We start from the raw sequence: 17388 nt of genomic DNA, 5'->3' as shown, positions 1-17388 counted from the left end.
CTCCGCGATAGATGAAAATCCACGAAGTAGAAACCATATGTTTGTATGGTTAGTTTTATATATTTTAAGCCCTTATAAACTCTCCCACACTTTAAACATTATTAAAGCCCTCTAGACATGAAATAACACCCTTTAGTCAAATGTTTAAACTGTGCTCCATGACAAGACAGAGATGACAGTTCTTTCTCACAATTAAAAGAATGCAAACATATCCTCCTTTTCAAAGAATGCGTGTCAGAAGCAGAGAATGTCAGAGAGAGAGCGCGTGAGAGAAAAGCAAACAATCAAAAAATTAATACGTGCTTTTAAGTATGCTGACGCACCACGAAAAAGTGGCATTTTTTGAGGAGCGTCCATATCCTCTAGGCAAACAGCCTCTGTGCAAACAGCCCCTCTGCTCACACCCCCCTCCGTCAGGCGCAGAGAGAGTGAGAGAGACAAATAAAGCAAACAATCAAGCACAGCACGGGAAGCGCATCGTATATCATTGAGGAGTTTCATTTAATATGTAATACGTGCTCTGATTGGGTAGCTTCTCAGCCATCTGCCAATAGCGTCCCTTGTATGAAATTAACTGGGCAATCCAACTGAGGAAGCATACAGTATAAATTAAAAGAACATTATCCGCAGAAATCCGCAATCCAGCGAAAAATCTGTGATATATATTTAGATGTGCTTACATTTAAAATCCGTGATGGAGTGAAGCCGCAAAAGTCGAAGCGCGATATAGCGAGGGATCACGTATTATAGTACAATTATAGTATTATTCAATATATATAAAAGTTAATGTGTGTATGTATGTTCCAGCATCACATCCAAACGGCTGGAGCGATTTTCATGAAACTTGGTACACGTGTTCCTCATTGGTCGACTAAAAATACTGTAGGGTGAAATCAGCTGTAACCCACCCCCTTCTGGGTAGGGTGGGGGGTGATCTTGTGGTCTTGTATGCATGTTATCATCCAGTTGACACTCGGAACAACCACCAGAGGGCGAAGTGGAGGCGACTGCCAGCATTCTTTATGTTTGAGCGCCACCGCACCCCTGTTGCTTTTGAAATTAAATAGAGTCCTATGCATGGAAGTGTGTGTGTCTGTCCGGCCCAGAAGCAAGACGTAGAGTCAGGGTGAGGCCTCCAGCTCCGAGGATACAGAAGCAAAGCCTGCACACCGGCAAAAGGAAACCTCCTAAGAAAGACAGTTGCTTAGCTGCTAATGCACAAATGATGCAAGGACTTCGGCAACATGAATCCTTCTAGCAGAGAGATGCCCAGAGTAGTTCTGACGATTTAAATACTTTCTAGGATCCCATGCGGCTTACACAGTTAGTATATACCAGGCGACTGCCAGCATTCTTTATTTTTGAGCAGCACCGTGCTCCTGTTTCTTTTCAAATGAAATTGAGTTGGCCGGTTCCGAGCGTCAACTAGATGATAACATACATACAAGACCGCAAGACAAGGACATTAGTCAGTCTTATTGTTTGTTAATTTATTTTTAACAATGTGTTTTTTTTAATTGTTTTACTCAAACAATTAAAACAAACACGAGGGCGAACTGGAGGTGACTGCCAGCATTCTTTATGTTTGATCACCACCACGCCCCTAATACTTTTCAAATTAAATAAAGTTGGCCGGTTCAGAGCATCAGCTGGATAATAACATACATACAAGACCGCAAGACAAGCACATTAGAGAGTCTTTATCCATCCATCCATTATCCAACATGCTATATCCTAACTACAGGGTCACAGGGGTCTGCTGGAGCCAATCCCAGCCAACACAGGGCGCAAGGCAGGAAACAAACCCTGGGAAAGGTGCCAGCCCATCGCAGAAAACCCACGCAGACACGGGGAGAACATGCAAACTCCACGCAGGGAGAACCCGGGAAGCAAACCCAGGTTTATTGTTTGTTAATTTATTTTTATTTTTAAAGTTGCGTTTTTTTTAATTATGTTTTTCTCAAACAAATAAAAAAATTATTTTGTCTCCCGAGCAACGCTGGGTATTTCAGCTAGTTAATTATAAATATAAAACACCATGACAATAACAATAAAACGTGAAAGCTTCCAAGTGGGTGAATCCTTTTTATAAAACTATATATCATGTCTAAAACAGATTTAACTGCATCGCAAAATATTAACATCTGTTGATTTAAATGAATAGTTTCCTGCATTAAGTTATTGTATTATTAACTAGAAGTTCTGTACAAACTATGGATTATCCTCAAAGTCATCACTTGAATGAGGTCAGTAAAACAAGATATTTATCAAGTATTTGAGGTGCATGCTTAGTATCTATGTTTTGTAAGAAGAAAAATCATTCATCACCACTGTATATGAGTACTAGCAGTGCTACTTGTCTAAGATGAGTTGAAATCTAAGCAATCAACACAGAGCTCGATATTTAATGTCTGCAGTGCAGTGTGTCCATCCGGTTGCAACTCTATGTCTCTGTTACATACTATTTGGTATTGGATTTGTAAAATGTGCATCATACAGACCAATTTCACTTCTGAATAACGACGTTAAAATACTCTCTAAAATCATACCTAGAAGGATGGAGAAAGTGCTCCCCTCTGTAATATCACAAGACCAAACTGGATTTATTAGGGTCCAACACTTATCTTCAAATCTTCGACACCTGTTTAATGTAATATACTCACCAACTAAATCAAACACCCTAGAAATATTATTATCATTGGATGCAGAAAAAGCATTCGACATGATTGAATGGAAATACCTTTTTCCTACATTGGAGAAGTTTGGGTTTGGCCCGAACATTTGTGCATGGATTAAATTACTGTATACTAACCCAGAAGCTTCAGTTTGCATCAACAACATTTGCTCAGACTACTTTAAACTAGAACGTGGCACAAGACAAGGATGCCCCTTGTCACCGCTGCTGTTTGCTATTGCCATTGAACCACTGGCAATACATTGTCGAAATACTGATCAGATAAAGGGGATTAGCAGAGAAGGACTGGAACAGAAAATCTCATTATATGCAGATGATATGGTACTGTATATATCGGACCCAGAAAATTCTGTGCCTGCAGTCTTAGCAGCACTCACAGAATTTCAAAAGATCTCTGGTCTCAGAATTAATCTGAATAAAAGTGTACTCTTTCCAGTGAATTCTCAAGCATATAATATTAGATTAGACACCCTACCTTTTATCATTGCAGAACAGTTTAAATACCTAGGGGTAAACATCACAAGTAAACATAAAGCTCTTTATCAACAAAATTTCGTCGTCTGCATGGAAAAAATTAAACAAGACTTGCATAGATGGTCAACCCTTCATCTCACACTAGCTGGAAGAATTAACACTGTTAAGATGAATATTCTTCCTAAGCTCCTTTTTTTCAAAACATCCCAATATACATTAATAAATCATTCTTTAAGCAATTAGATTCAACAATAACCTCATTTATTTGGAATTCAAAACATCCACGCATCAAAAGAGCGACCCTACAAAGACAAAAGGCAGAAGGCATGGCTCTACCTAACTTCCAGTTTTATTACTGGGCGCAAATATACAGTCGATAAGAACCTGGACACAAATAGAAGAACATACACAGGCTTGGACCGCAATAGAAGTAAAATCCTGCAGTACTTCTTTGTATTCCTTGCTCTGTGCTCCAATAAACACACGTTATCGGCAATACACTAATAACCCAATTGTGCTCCACTCACTTAGAATCTGGAACCAATGTAGAAAGCATTTTAAGACGGAGAAGCTTCTATCTGTGGCACCTCTGCAAGAGAACCACCTCTTTCAACCTTCACAAACATATGCAGTTTTAATATCTGGAAAAATTTGGAATTAACTTGCTTAGAGATCTTTATATAGACAACGTCTTTGCATCCTATGAACAATTACATTCCAAATTTAACATTCCAGCTACACATTTCTTTCACTATCTTCAAATCAGGAACTTTGTTAAACAGAACCTTCCAGATTTTCCTCATCTTGCACCCTCATCCACTGGAAAAAATAATGCTCAATCTCAAGGAAATAGACTCTATCTCTACAATATATAAAATCATTTTACAATCCCTTCCTTTCAAAGATCCAAGAGGACACTGGGAAAAGATCTCTCAATTAATATATCAGAAAAGGAGTGGAAAGTAGCAATGCAGAGAATTCACTCGAGCTCCATATGCGCAAAGCATAGAATTATACAACTTAAAATTATATTGAGCACATCTGTCTTGACTAAAACTCTCAAAATGTTTCCAGGGCATGATCCAACCTGCGACGCTGCAACAAGTCCCAGCCTTACTGGGTCACATGTTCTGGGCCTGCACCAAATTAACATTATTCTGGACAAAAATTTTTAATTACCTTTCAGACAGCCTTGGACTCACAATCCCTCCTAACCCATTAACAGCTGTGTTTGGGGTTCTTCCAGAGGGGCTTAAAGTGGAGAAGGACAAACAAATTGTGATTGCATTCACTACACTCTTGGCACGCAGACTTATTCTGATAAACTGGAAGAACCCAAACTCTCCTCTTTAAGTCAGTGGGAAACTGATGTGTTATATTATTTGAAATTGGAAAAATCAAATACTCAGTTAGAGGATCCGTACAGACTCTTTTCAAAACATGGCAGGATCTAATCAGTAATATTTTAAAATAAGTTTATAAAGCACAGAGAATTTATTAATTTAGGTATGTTTACAAGCCTTAAATTTTACGCAGTTTGGCTTGCTCTCTCTCTCAGGGTGGGGATCGATCTGTTCTTAACATAATTCTTCTTTTTGTAAAAACTTGATTGCTATGTATGAATTGTAATAAAATTAATAATAAAAAAAAAAGTGGTGCTAATGTTTGTAAGGCGCCATCTGTTGGATAGCAGAGACATAGCAACTGGATGGGCACACAGACAGACATATGTCCTTATATTAAAGTAGATCTGCAATGGAAAAGTGTTTATAACATTATTATTGCACAATAGCTCTCAATGTAGTATAAATATCAAATACCATTAGTTTGTGGGAGTGATTCTGTTTTATACCTACATGAAAAGTTCACTAATACTGGTAGCTTACAAACACTGAAAACACCCCAGACCAATAGTGTTTACCAGCAGGGACGTGTGGTCAGGGGAAGCAGGTGAGGCTCATGAAAGTAAAAAAACGAATAATTATGACATAAAATAAATGTGTCCACTGGTCTGTACTATAAATTTGTTTTCTGTATGATTCCAATAATTTTTATAATTTAAATAGTCAAAATCGCTGAATTGGCACATTTCCTGTTCAATTACAGAGGAGGAATGCAAGATGTGGCAGCGACAAGCCTCATCTCACCTCGGACTGCGCTGTCCCTCACACACTGGGTTGATGCATTCAATTGGCGCGTGCCTGTTGCTGTCTCTCTATATGTCGCCAATATAATTTTTGCAGACACGTTTATTATACACCCTGACTTTCCACAGTCTGGCTAATATATTTAATGAATGTGTGTGACATATTTAGTCTTGCAGATCGGACATAAAACCGCAGTGAGAAGGCACAAGGTGAGGCAGACAGTAATTACCGTGCCACCCTGAAGGGAGCGGATGTGAACCCAACAGGTGCTTGTTCCTGCTGCTATTTTACGCAGAAGCTCTGGGCATCAATAAGTTAGCAATATCAGAAAGTCAAGTGCACTGTAGCTGTCCGTTTATTTTTTTTTGTTCCCACTGACTGCCAAAATGGAAGATTAAGATTTTTAAAAATAAAGGAAAATAAGTAGGACAAGAAAGTGATGGAGATTTTCAAGGAGAAGGATAGGTGCATGGGCTTCATTTACAAATAAAGGTTTTCAATTTTATAAAAAATGAGATCAGACTAAGAATAAACAATCCAATATTTAAAAACAAAATTTTGACCGTAAATAAAATATTCTTTTGTTTTTCTTGTTATCCTTTTGTTGAACGGTCTGTATTAAAATTGATTAAAAATCAGAATTAAAAGCTTTGAAAAACAACAAAATATTTCAATTATGGTCAAAATTGAAAGCTGTTTTTTTTTGTACAGCACTCTGTACTTTCATTTGTATTGAATGAGTTTGAATTGTGGAATTGCAATGGCTACTTTAGAACACATGGAGGGTGCAGAGCAAATGCGCTCTCTCTGCTCTCTCTCACCACTATAAATGTAACGTCCTTTCTTAGCCAAATATGTACCTTACCTACGTGTATTTAAAGAATGCTGATGAGATATGAAACATAACCAGTAGTCAATGTGCATGCTACCAGTTGAATTGTAAATAAGCTATTCTTTTAGGTTCATATATTTGTAAATCTGACTCTGAAGGAGTCAGTGCCTCACCAGCGATGAACCCCACCACATATCACTGTTTACCAATCATGGAGTGTGATATCTTTATGGCATTCCTCCTGATTTAATAAATAGAAAAGGTTTATTATTCACACTTTTGGCTTTAAGGACTGGAGTCAACCCATACCTGTGTTATAAGTGAAGTTTGGAAGCATAGCCAAAATGTTTACTCATCAGGAGTAGAGCACCACACCCAATTTTGATGCATGTATCTGGAGTTATAACCCCTTATTGGTCTTTCACATCTTTGAATTCTCTGTTATGCTGGTGATTTAAATTCACTGCCTGGAGGGAGTACTAAACTCGGTGAGACAGGGTGCAGGTTTTGACAAGTAATTTACCATCCCTATTGTGTCAAGTTCTTGTTTGCCAGAGGGTGGCTCTCTGTCCTTCCAGGCAGTTAGGCTGGCTGGATCTAGCTTGTTGCCATCAAAAGTGAGACAATGTTCAAAGTAACTGATGTCCAAGGTGTTCTTTTTGAGCAGGTGGAGTTACATTCTTTATTCACAGTCCAGGTGTAAGATTGCAAGAAGCATTCTGCCATTTTCCTCTGTTGTCCTTGACTAGACCAGAATTTGGTACATAATGACTGTAGATCAATCAATGGTTTAAGATGTGATGCCCACTGAATCCTGATGGATTAATATACTGATACAGCATTCATGTCACAGGTATCATGTGCCAGCCAGCTAGGGTATAATATCATCAAGCACTGGGAAAAGATAGTCATTGCAGTTTATAATATTGTTCAAGTCGCCGAGATTGATTTCAATTGTACATGTGTGCACCTTTTTCCATTACAATGCTCATCGTGTTATTTCTGCATTGGCAATGACTGCTCCATGCTCTGTCGTTCTTATTTAAAATGAGTGCACAGCAAGAGGATACACAAAGGAAGTAGGTAGACCACAAGAATCACATTTGGATTATCAAGGATTGTACATTAACTAGGTAACTTTGCAAATTTTCCATAACTGGCTTTGCTTTTACAAATAAAATAGATATCACTTTCATATCTAATAATGGAAGTGCACAAGCAGACACTATGAAGAAATTCATAAGTGCTTCCGTATCTTTGTATTTGAATTTTAGCATAAATGCACTTTTAATCTTCAGCTGCTCCCCATCATCAACTTAAAAGAACATGGTCAATATCAAAGGCCTTCCTTCACCATAACACTGCATCAACATACATCTGGTCGAGCTTTTAGTTACAGGGCCCCTAAATTGTGGAATGGTCTTCCTGCTTCAATAAGAGATGCCCCTTGAGTCTCAGCCTTTAAATCTCGGCTGAAGACTAACTACTTCAGTTTAGCATATTCTGACTAGAGCTGCTGATTAACTGTACATACTGCGTCTCTGTTGTCAGTCATTAGCACTAAAACATAAGTAACATGATAGTTATAATTGAATACTAACCCTCACGTATTCTGTTTCTGTTCTCGGTACTTAAATGTGGCAATTGGTGCTACGGCCCGCCTGACAAGTTGTTTGCCTGCCTGTGGTAAAGTCATCCCTGATGGAGGATCACAGGAATCATGGGAAAGAGGGGTCCTTTCATTGGATTGGTTGGCCGAGCAACGTTTCAGCCGTGGAATGGCCAAATGGGGAGGCGGCTTAATGGATGAGGTCTCCAGGACTCTAAAAATATCCAAATCTTATTATGTGATATCATCTACTGTTGAATTCTGCTACGTGCTTCTAAAATTGTTATTATTATGTTGTATTAAGGATTTGTTCTGTTCTGTGTATTGTATTGTATTGACCCCCTTCTTTTGACACCCACTGCACGCCCAACCTACCTGGAAAGGGGTCTCTCTTTGAACTGCCTTTCCCAAGGTTTCTTCCATTTGTTCCTACAATGTTTTTTTTTTTAGGAAGTTTTTCCTTGTCTTCTCAGAGAGTCAAGGCTGGGGGGCTGTCAAGAGGCAGGGCCTGTTAAAAAGCCCATTGCGGCACTTCCTGTGTGATTTTGGGCTATACAAAAATAAACTGAATTGTATTGTATTGTATTGTATCTGTTCAACTTACTTGTAAGAACTTGAGCTCCTTTCTTTGGCTGAAACAATACACCATGGCAGTAATGATTTTGTTTTCCTCATTTCAAGCGCTCTTTGTCTTTTGTTACACAACCTCCCTATTTGCTATGGGCTTTATTTCCACAATACCTCCATACCAGCATTTATTCTTTCTGCGTCACTAACTCATAACTTGAGTAATGCGTTTGTTTCTCGGTGATGTACACTCATTGTTTGGGCTGCTTAATCCGCTAAAAAATGTTTTAAAGTATGTTTGTGCTTTTATGTGACATCAGGTAATATCTATTGATTTGTCCAACATTAGCAATAATACGACACTCAGCAGTTTCTCTTTTGCACTCAAACATAATATAAACAATAATAAACAATGAAGTCTCCAATTATACTGCCACTGTTTACATAATTACAGTATTTTACAAGTAGCCTTAGCATTGATTAAAATGTTCAAATAGTTTATTAACACCTAGCCTCTCTTGACATTTTTACAGAGTAAATATTACCTTTTTACATCCTTAAAGTGGTAATTAAAGGTTTTTCTTCAGCTTGTTATAAATATCTCACAATCGTTCTACTATCCAGAGAAGTTGGTATCACATTTTTTCTTTAAGCAAATCAGAAAATAGTAATTGAACGTGTTGCCTGAGTATTTCAGTCTATGTGTAGTGCTGGCACTCCTGTGATTTCTATCTTGTGTTGCATTTTTCTCACAGTGTCATTTTAAGTTCTTTCATTTTGACACAATGTCTTGTTTTAGGCAATTTAAAGTTAACCATTTGGTACTATCAAAGAGTACAAACTCAGACTGGCATGTTAATAATCAGATTTTGCCTCTAAGTGGTCGATGTCTTAAAAACCTTCATCCTTTAAAACACCACAAATGTGATATATAATGCTTTATACAATACAAACTGCACATTTCTGATCATTGCAGCATCTTGTTGCTATTTTTCTGTCCTCTAATTTAGTTGGTACATTGTCTCATTTTTTTTTTTTACTAATTGCTTGTTTTATTATTGCTGAGAAGGAAACACCAAATATTCAGTTTCCAAGATGGGTTATCTGAGCTGGGAATGCAAGACTACCCAATCCCTGCTCTGCAAAAGACGTGTTGAACTAGCAGACCAAAATGGCAGGCCGCTAGTGAGTGCACTTGAGCAACTTTATAGAAATTAGAGTGAAAATACTGTAAGTCAGGCTTAAAAGGATAGCCCACCCCAAAAATAACATTGTGATAGATAGATAGATAGATAGATAGATAGATAGATAGATAGATAGATAGATAGATAGATAGATAGATAGATAGATAGATAGATAGATAGATAGATAGATAGATAGATCTATCTTTATTTTTCCCAGAAAATGTTGCGGAAATTAGCCCATGTAGCTTGTAAGGAATGGAGATAACAATGTTTCTGATTCAATAGGCATCTTTGGTGACAAACACTAGACAACAGCAAACAATATCAAAATCATGCATGAAGAAATCTCACATTACTCAAGTCACATAACCCTCATGTCAAGCTAACCAGTTGTATGCTCACAATATCCCAAACACACGGATTTTTGCTACGATACTTTTAAATAAACCACTTTTGGAAAACACTCTCATTAATGAAAATGGAAAGCACTCCCATTGTTACGTTTATATTCATATTTGCAACTGGAATGCCTCAGGATTATTGAGCAATGGTCTGTGAAACAGCACATGTGAGTTGATCTTCTACTTGTTGAAACATCTTGGATATGCACAAGTACGAGGCACAATCTTTTCCTGCTAATGTTTTCATTCACTTTTCTTTAGTTTAATCTTGAGGTTTACAGTATGTATCACTCGGTGAACATTGAGTTGTATATCACATGAAGCTCAATGCCAGCAAATGAATAAGCTGTTAGTGGACTTGACTTGTGACCAGTGAATGAGGTAGCAAGTCTACTAGTTCAAATGATTGGTCATGCTTGAGCATGTTTCATTTCAGTTCACAAGAGTGGTTAGCAGAGTTCATTTTTTAACAATATTTTAGTAAAAATACAAGTGTTTGGAAAGTTGAGAGCATATAACTGAATGATGACGTGTTGATTTTGCGGCACAAGAAACGTGAGAAGCTGTCATGGAGATTTTGATATTGTTTGCTGCTTTCCAACATTGGTCACCAACTTTGCTTTCTCCATTCTGTATGAAAACAAGAGATTAAAAATTTTCTCCCTTAAATGTGTCTGTTTATCCAATTTCTGTTTATGAATTGGAGGAGACATTGCCAAAATGTCCGTTTCCTTTTATCTCTTTGCCAGTTTATACTCAGTCTCTTACCCTACCAGTGGCAACTGTATGACCATCACTGCTACATGTTCTGTTTAAGTACTTTAGTGTTGGATTAGATTTTCAATTTTTTCACTAAAATAGGAGGGGTCCAAAAGAAAAAATATACACTGTCAACATAGAATATGGCATAAATACCATTTTCACTTTTCCACAAGCTGTTAGTTATCCAAAATGAAGTACAATTCTGGTGAGATAGTTATATCTTTGAATTAAGCTGTTCAGTCCTTTAAAAATTCCCAAACCTGTTAGAGCAACATTCTTTAAGCTTATGATTGCCATATCTTGTACTAAATCATGCTCACAGCCAGGACCCCTGTTTGTTGATGACGACAATTACTTTGTGTCTCCTTAAACCTGTTTCTGGACTGACTGCTATAATTTACTTTCCAATTTCTCACATTTAAAACCATTCTTTCACTGACCCAATTTTGAGTTTCTTGTTTCACATGTTTAGTTTTCTTCTCCTTTGTGAACATGTCTTGTTTTTTACTCCTTTACTTCTGTATGTGTGCTGCATTTTATTTTTGCTATTGTTTTCAAAGGATCAGCTTGTTATGTTTCTTTTGTCAAACCACTACCTGACTCTGCATATTAAACCCACTATTGGTACTTATCCGTAAGTGCTGGCCTTCGTGCCTAATCAGTACAAATTACTCAATGAAAGGGTGAGGATTGATACACAAAAAGGTGAAAAGGACGGCTTGTAGAAATTGCTGTCAATGGATGAACGGTATGGCAAACTGAAACCTCCTATTTGCACATAGGAACATGGGACCTAAGAGGGAGCTTAGACTGATGTCACTCACATGGAATGTGTGCTGCTTGCAACTTTTGAGTCACCCCATCCAAAGAGTGATGAGAGATCAAATATTGTTCTCCATGATGAAAAGCTATTTGTGTCTTTGTAATCCAAAGATCACTTATATGTGGCTTGGGAGTGGTGCAGGAAACTTCTGAAATGAAACAAAGATAAGAAAATGAATGGGCACAGATCTAGGGTCCACTAGTGAGAAATGCGAGCATTATAGACCAAAGATCAGTGGTTTGCTTTATAGTTAATGTAAGGAGCCCCAAAAATGTGAATAACTGGTATGCTATTATACTAATATTCAAGGCCATTTACAGATTTTTGGGGTCCCAGCCCTACTTCTATGTGTCATATTGGGGCCCCAAGAAATCAGTTAGCTTCTTTGTCCCAGGAAAAGTACCTGATAGTAACAAGGGGATGTTTGACACCAATGCTTCAAAGTTTGTATTGCTTTAATGAAGCACACTGTGTCAAAACAGGGTATTGAAGCTTGTATTGAATGAAGCTTCATTACCACATGACTGATGATGTCCGAAGCTTTGAACATCACTAAGGCACCAGAGGCGGTCTGACTGCTTTGAAATTACATATCATGCCATACAGCTCTTCTGTACTGGAACTTATAAGGTGTTCTCCTAAGTGAACCATCCATAAGAGTGATGTTATGAGTGAGAAACCAGTGGTGTTGTTAGGGGGTGGGCTTCCAGGGATTTAGCCTGTTATCTCAAGCGTTTAGCTAATGATTAATCTGACCCCTGCCATCTACCCACTGAATGAACATTTGCTCCCAGCCCCTGATCTTCAAGAGCCCAGCTTTTGCTACTTTTGTTTAGCATTCTGATTGCAGTCTTTAACAGTAGAGAAACTCTATAAGAACCCCACAACTGCTTGGTGTATAAACTCCATGGGAGATTACCCCCACATCCTCCACTCTCCAACATCTCTACTTGAACATGCTATTATGATAATGTAATGGTTTTATCGGGGTGGGGATAGGAGCCCCTAATAAATGGTGAAGTTAGTGACGCCCCTACAAGAAACCATTGACACTCAAGTTAAGCGAACACAGGTGCGGTGTTCAAGTGTCCTTAATGGTCGCTATAACAACTTTCATCTTTAGGACAATACATTTAAAAAGTATTGTATTTTATTTTAGAAAATTGTTATCCATACTACATTTATTTTTTGTAGCATTTTAATGACAATGCAGTTATCATACGATCAAAATGGACACAGAGAGTGTTCTTAAGCTTTAAGTGCATATGTCCAATTGAGAAAATGCAGTCAGTCTGCGCTAGTATGTGAATTTTGGCTACTCGCTGTGTCAAACTTATTACTGCTGCGATTTCTTTAATCCACCAGTTGTCACGATTATTGAAACTTTGGATCTTTTTTTTTTTTTTTGCATAATTAAGAAAAAGCCTTAAACGTTTCACAGGACTTCATCTGCCCATCACTACCTCCTAGAGTCATGGACATATTAGTTGAAAGTATAGCATGTTTATCTGTTCTATAGATAGTCCAAAATGAAAACTTAGCTTTTACAGAAGCTTATGAACTATAGAAACATTATTACAAACAACAAGAGAGAGGAGTCACCGTGAGACACAATAAAGGTGTATTGCTGCAGGTATAAAGGAGCTCCATGATGTTTCTTGACACACTTTTATTAAATCAATTAATAATTATTATTAATTAAATTATTAAATGATTCTTTGGCAAAAAGTACTCAGTGTTAGTGTGTCAGAGAGAGGATGTGCAGAATTGTTCATAATGGCACTCAGTTTTGTCTTCATTCTCTCCTTTACTACCACCTTCAGGGGGTCAAGAGTGAATACCATAAGTGAGCCTGCCCATGTAATTAGCTTGTTGATTTGGTGGACCTATCTTGAAAAGATGTTATTAACACCAAGAAAACACATCATAGTAAACCACACTAGCCATCACAGAGTTGTAGAACATGTAAAGGATGTCATTACCCACATTAAGGAGCACAGTATCTGTGTTCTGATACCAGTCCAGCCTGATGTAGACACCCAAGAATTTTAGCAGTGCTCCACCTCCACATCCACTCCCTGAATAGTGATCGGATATATAGGCTCTTTGGTAGGGCAAAAGTCAATAAGCAGTTCATTAGTTTTGCTGATGCTGAGTTGCAGACAATTCTTTCTGCACAAAGAAACCAAGCTAGTAAGCAGCTATACCACCTGTACACTAGTGGTGACTGAAATGGCTCTCCACTGTAAAGCACTTTGAATGTCTAGAAAAGCATTATATATATGTAACTACTGTATGTATTAATCTATCAGGTTCTCTAGCTGACTCCTGTATTCACTCTATTCCCCTTTACCAATACACCCTGTTAGTTAACTTGGTGTTATATTTATAATCTGAGGTGTGAAGAGAAAATAAGAGAGGACTGTTCCTTATGGGGCCCCAGTGTTGTTCACATCCATATCAGAGATACAGTCCTTGATCTGCACACAATGGCTGGTCAGACAGATACTTTATTATCTTGGATACCATAGGCTCATCCACATGTATATCTCTGAGCCTATCCATTAACAGAGACGGCTGGAAAGAACTGAAGGCACTGGAGAAATCAGAAAATATAATTGTCATGTGTGGTCCCCGGCTGGGGCTGGAGCCCGGCCGGGACGCCCAGGAGGACGTGAGGAGGGCTTGTACCTCCTCCAGACCGCGAGGGGGCGTCCGTCCTGGTTCTGTTGGGGACCACGGGTCGAGGGCATGGAAGCCCTACCCTGTAGGGGCCCGTGGTCACCGCCAGGCGGCGTCCCGATGCCGGTTTATCCCGTGTGGTCCTCGGCCAGGGCTGGAGCCCGGCGGGGCGCCTTAGAGAGGACCAGAGGAGGGCGTGTGCCTCCTCCAGACCGAGTGGGGGCGTCCATCCTGGTTATGCAGGGGGCCTCGGGTAGGGGGCTTTGAAGCCCAGCCCTGTAGGGACCCGTGGCCACCGCCAGGTGGCGCCCCAGTGCCTGTTTATCCCGGGAGCCCGGCACTTCCGCCACACCAGGATGTCGGGAGGAAGCAGACAGAGCTGGAGAGAGAGGATGGGAGGCGGCCAGGAAGGCACAGAGACTGTGGGCCTGGACATTGGGGAAATCGGTGCAAGAAGGCACTGGGGGTGCACGTGAGCAATTTGTAAATAATGTTATTGTCAATAAACGGTGTGTGGGTGAAAATATGCTGTCCGTCTGTCTGTGCCAGGGCCAGCGTTCACACATGGTTCTGCCAGCTTTGTCCAGAATGGAATAAACTTTGTGAAGCAGACAGGTAATTGCATCCTCCACTCCAATTTTTGTCAACCAGCTAAAGTCTGTTGGGTCCAGGTGTTCTTTCAAAAGAGGAATAATAAAGCCCAGGATCAGCTGCTCAAAGGTCTTTATTTTGCAGGGCATAAGGCCACTGGTCTGTAATCATTAGGTAAACAGGAACCTTCAGGATGTCGTCCACAGCAGCAGCACTTTCTGGAGTCCTAGTGAAAGACTAAACAGGTAGTAGTTGTCTTCAGTCGTTTTCTCACTTAGCCATTAGATATCACTTCTCAGAAAGATGGTCAGAGGTGGACTGGCTATTTGCTGTGGTTCAGGGTATAGGCTTGGTTTACATACCCCTCCAGCACCTGAGCCCTGTATTACCTGGAGTCCAGTGATTCTGCCCAGTGCATTCCAAACATCCTGCATGTCATTTTAAGCGATTATGATTTCTGCTTTAGCCCAGTAAGCTTCCAACCCTTCACTCAGCTTTTCCTACAGCACCCTCGGTATGCAGAAATAAAACCAAAACAGGGTGTTGTCTATGATCATGTCTACCCCCAATAAGCAAAGCTGTGGTAGAGATTTAAACAAACCTGCCTACTGCTAGCAAGACATGAACTCTGAGAATGAATGCTACAGCTAAATGCAACATCCAGATGAATCATTTTACCATATTAAAATCCAGCACAGGGAAGGCTAACTATGCTGCCTGTTTTATTGATATATGAGGAGACACTATTTCAACATGTATGATGTATGATACTCAGAAAATACCCTAAGACATTACTCCTGGACTCCCAATCATACTGAAGCTGGAAACCATGCCTTTGGACTTCTTTACAAACAGGATTCTATTTGAAATACAGCTGGACAGCCTAGAAACATGGCCCATATATGTTTGGGCTTTAGATCTCTACATGTATGTATTAAATTCTCTCCCATCTATAATCATCAAGTAGTCCATTTTTTTTATTCAAGTTTACTGACAGTTATACATTGGACTAGTGTAAGTGCATGCAAATGATTTGGGGTGGACTGATGTCCCATGCAGTGATGGTTTCTGTCTTGATGTTTCCGGGTCAGGCTTTTTGTGATCCTAAAATTGGATTATATAAGTTTAGTCAATGAATGGAAGGATTGACGTACCTGTGTATGTAGCCCTCCCTGTCAGAGGCATGCCAGACCACTTTCAAGTTGTCTGTTTGTCTCTATGCTCTCTTGAGGGCAGTTAAGGGGAAGGTAACCATATAAAATGTTAATGAGACAAATGTCTAAAGAATTAGAACAAATACTCCTTAAAAATAGGGCTGTACTGCTATTTAGAATTAAGTACATTTGAGCAAATTTTGCAATAAATAAAAGAATGTCTCATTGGTGCTCATACATCATGTCTTGTCTCAGCTGTCACCACATTTGCGCTGCTTGTATATTACTGCTCACAAGAGCCTCTAACCAGATGTATTCTACTGTATTCTACAGTTCCTACCACATACATTATTTATATCTAGTGAAAATATATATAACATCAGCTGATGTGTCACTCATAACACAAAATTCCAACACTTAAAATTATTTGTTTAAGCCAGTTCATTCCAAAGACTTTCTAGAAGAATAGCTGTGGTACTTTAACCGTGTCAGTTTTCTACAAGTTATGTAACACTCTTTACAGTGCATATCACTGAAAATCCTTTTACAAAGCAAAACAAAAAGACAATTCAAACAAGACAAACTTCAAGATCATGAATACCTAATGAATCACAAGGTAACAAACTTAGAATGGACACAACTAAATAAAGGAAGTAGAAAATGCAGTGGAATCAGGATCAACGCAATAAATATCAATCTTTATTTTATGTAGCGTCTTTCACAGAGCATAACAGTCCATGCACTTATTTTCAAACCTACATATCAACTTCAGGGTAGTGAGGAGTCTGACTGCATCGGATACAAATCAGAAACCAACCCTAAATAGGACACCAGTCCAGTACACCGACAATAGCCCACATATTATTAAGATGTTTTAAAGTTAAAAATGCTTACAATCATCTTTTGCTTACATTTTTATATTTCTCTTTAAATGTATTAAATTGATTTAGGTGCAATACAGTCTTGCTGGCCACTTTACTGATTTCACTAATAAAAATGAAAGTCAAAGAATCTTTACCTCGATATAAGTAAACAAAAAATTTCTTTCAATTTCAAATATGAGCACAGTTTAAATATAAGAATATCATACTTTAGTGTGCGAAAAAATACCATACTCACCAGTTATTACATGGGCCACTACAAGCGTACTGAAAATAAAATGAAGTTTCATCTTTGGAGCAGCAGATACGTTTCAGAAGGTGAGAGCTACATGCACCGCAGACCAGCGAGAGTCTCAGTAAGACAGATCTCATGGTGGAAAGGTGTCTTAAGAAGGAATGAATAAAATGTAAACCTGTCTGACCAGTCATGGGTTATAAATAGAGCACAAACAAAATAATGTATTGAAAACCTTCTGACAGTATCAGCTCCATACTTCCTTCTTCCTTCTTTTGTTTGATTCCATGTTTGATCAGAGAGGGTGAGCAAATAGTTGGGCCTAATTAAAACAATGTGTCACTAAAAACA

At 38.8% G+C, this 17388-nt stretch overlaps 1 protein-coding gene across 1 annotated transcript in view; it reads right to left on the bottom strand.

The window, feature by feature from the left end:
* LOC120525836 overlaps nt 1–17182 on the bottom strand; it is a 48671-nt gene extending 31489 nt beyond the window's left edge. Inside the window, exon 1 of the mRNA XM_039748449.1 lies at nt 17041–17182. Within this exon, the coding sequence (XP_039604383.1) occupies nt 17041–17092 (52 nt within the window). The 5' untranslated portion in view covers nt 17093–17182. The remainder of the gene's footprint in view (nt 1–17040) is intronic.
* Nucleotides 17183–17388: the final 206 nt, after the last annotated feature.

This window comes from Polypterus senegalus, chromosome 3 (genome assembly GCF_016835505.1).
Source record: "Polypterus senegalus isolate Bchr_013 chromosome 3, ASM1683550v1, whole genome shotgun sequence".
Lineage (NCBI taxonomy): Eukaryota > Metazoa > Chordata > Cladistia > Polypteriformes > Polypteridae > Polypterus > Polypterus senegalus.
This window is presented reverse-complemented; position numbering and strand designations above follow the sequence as displayed.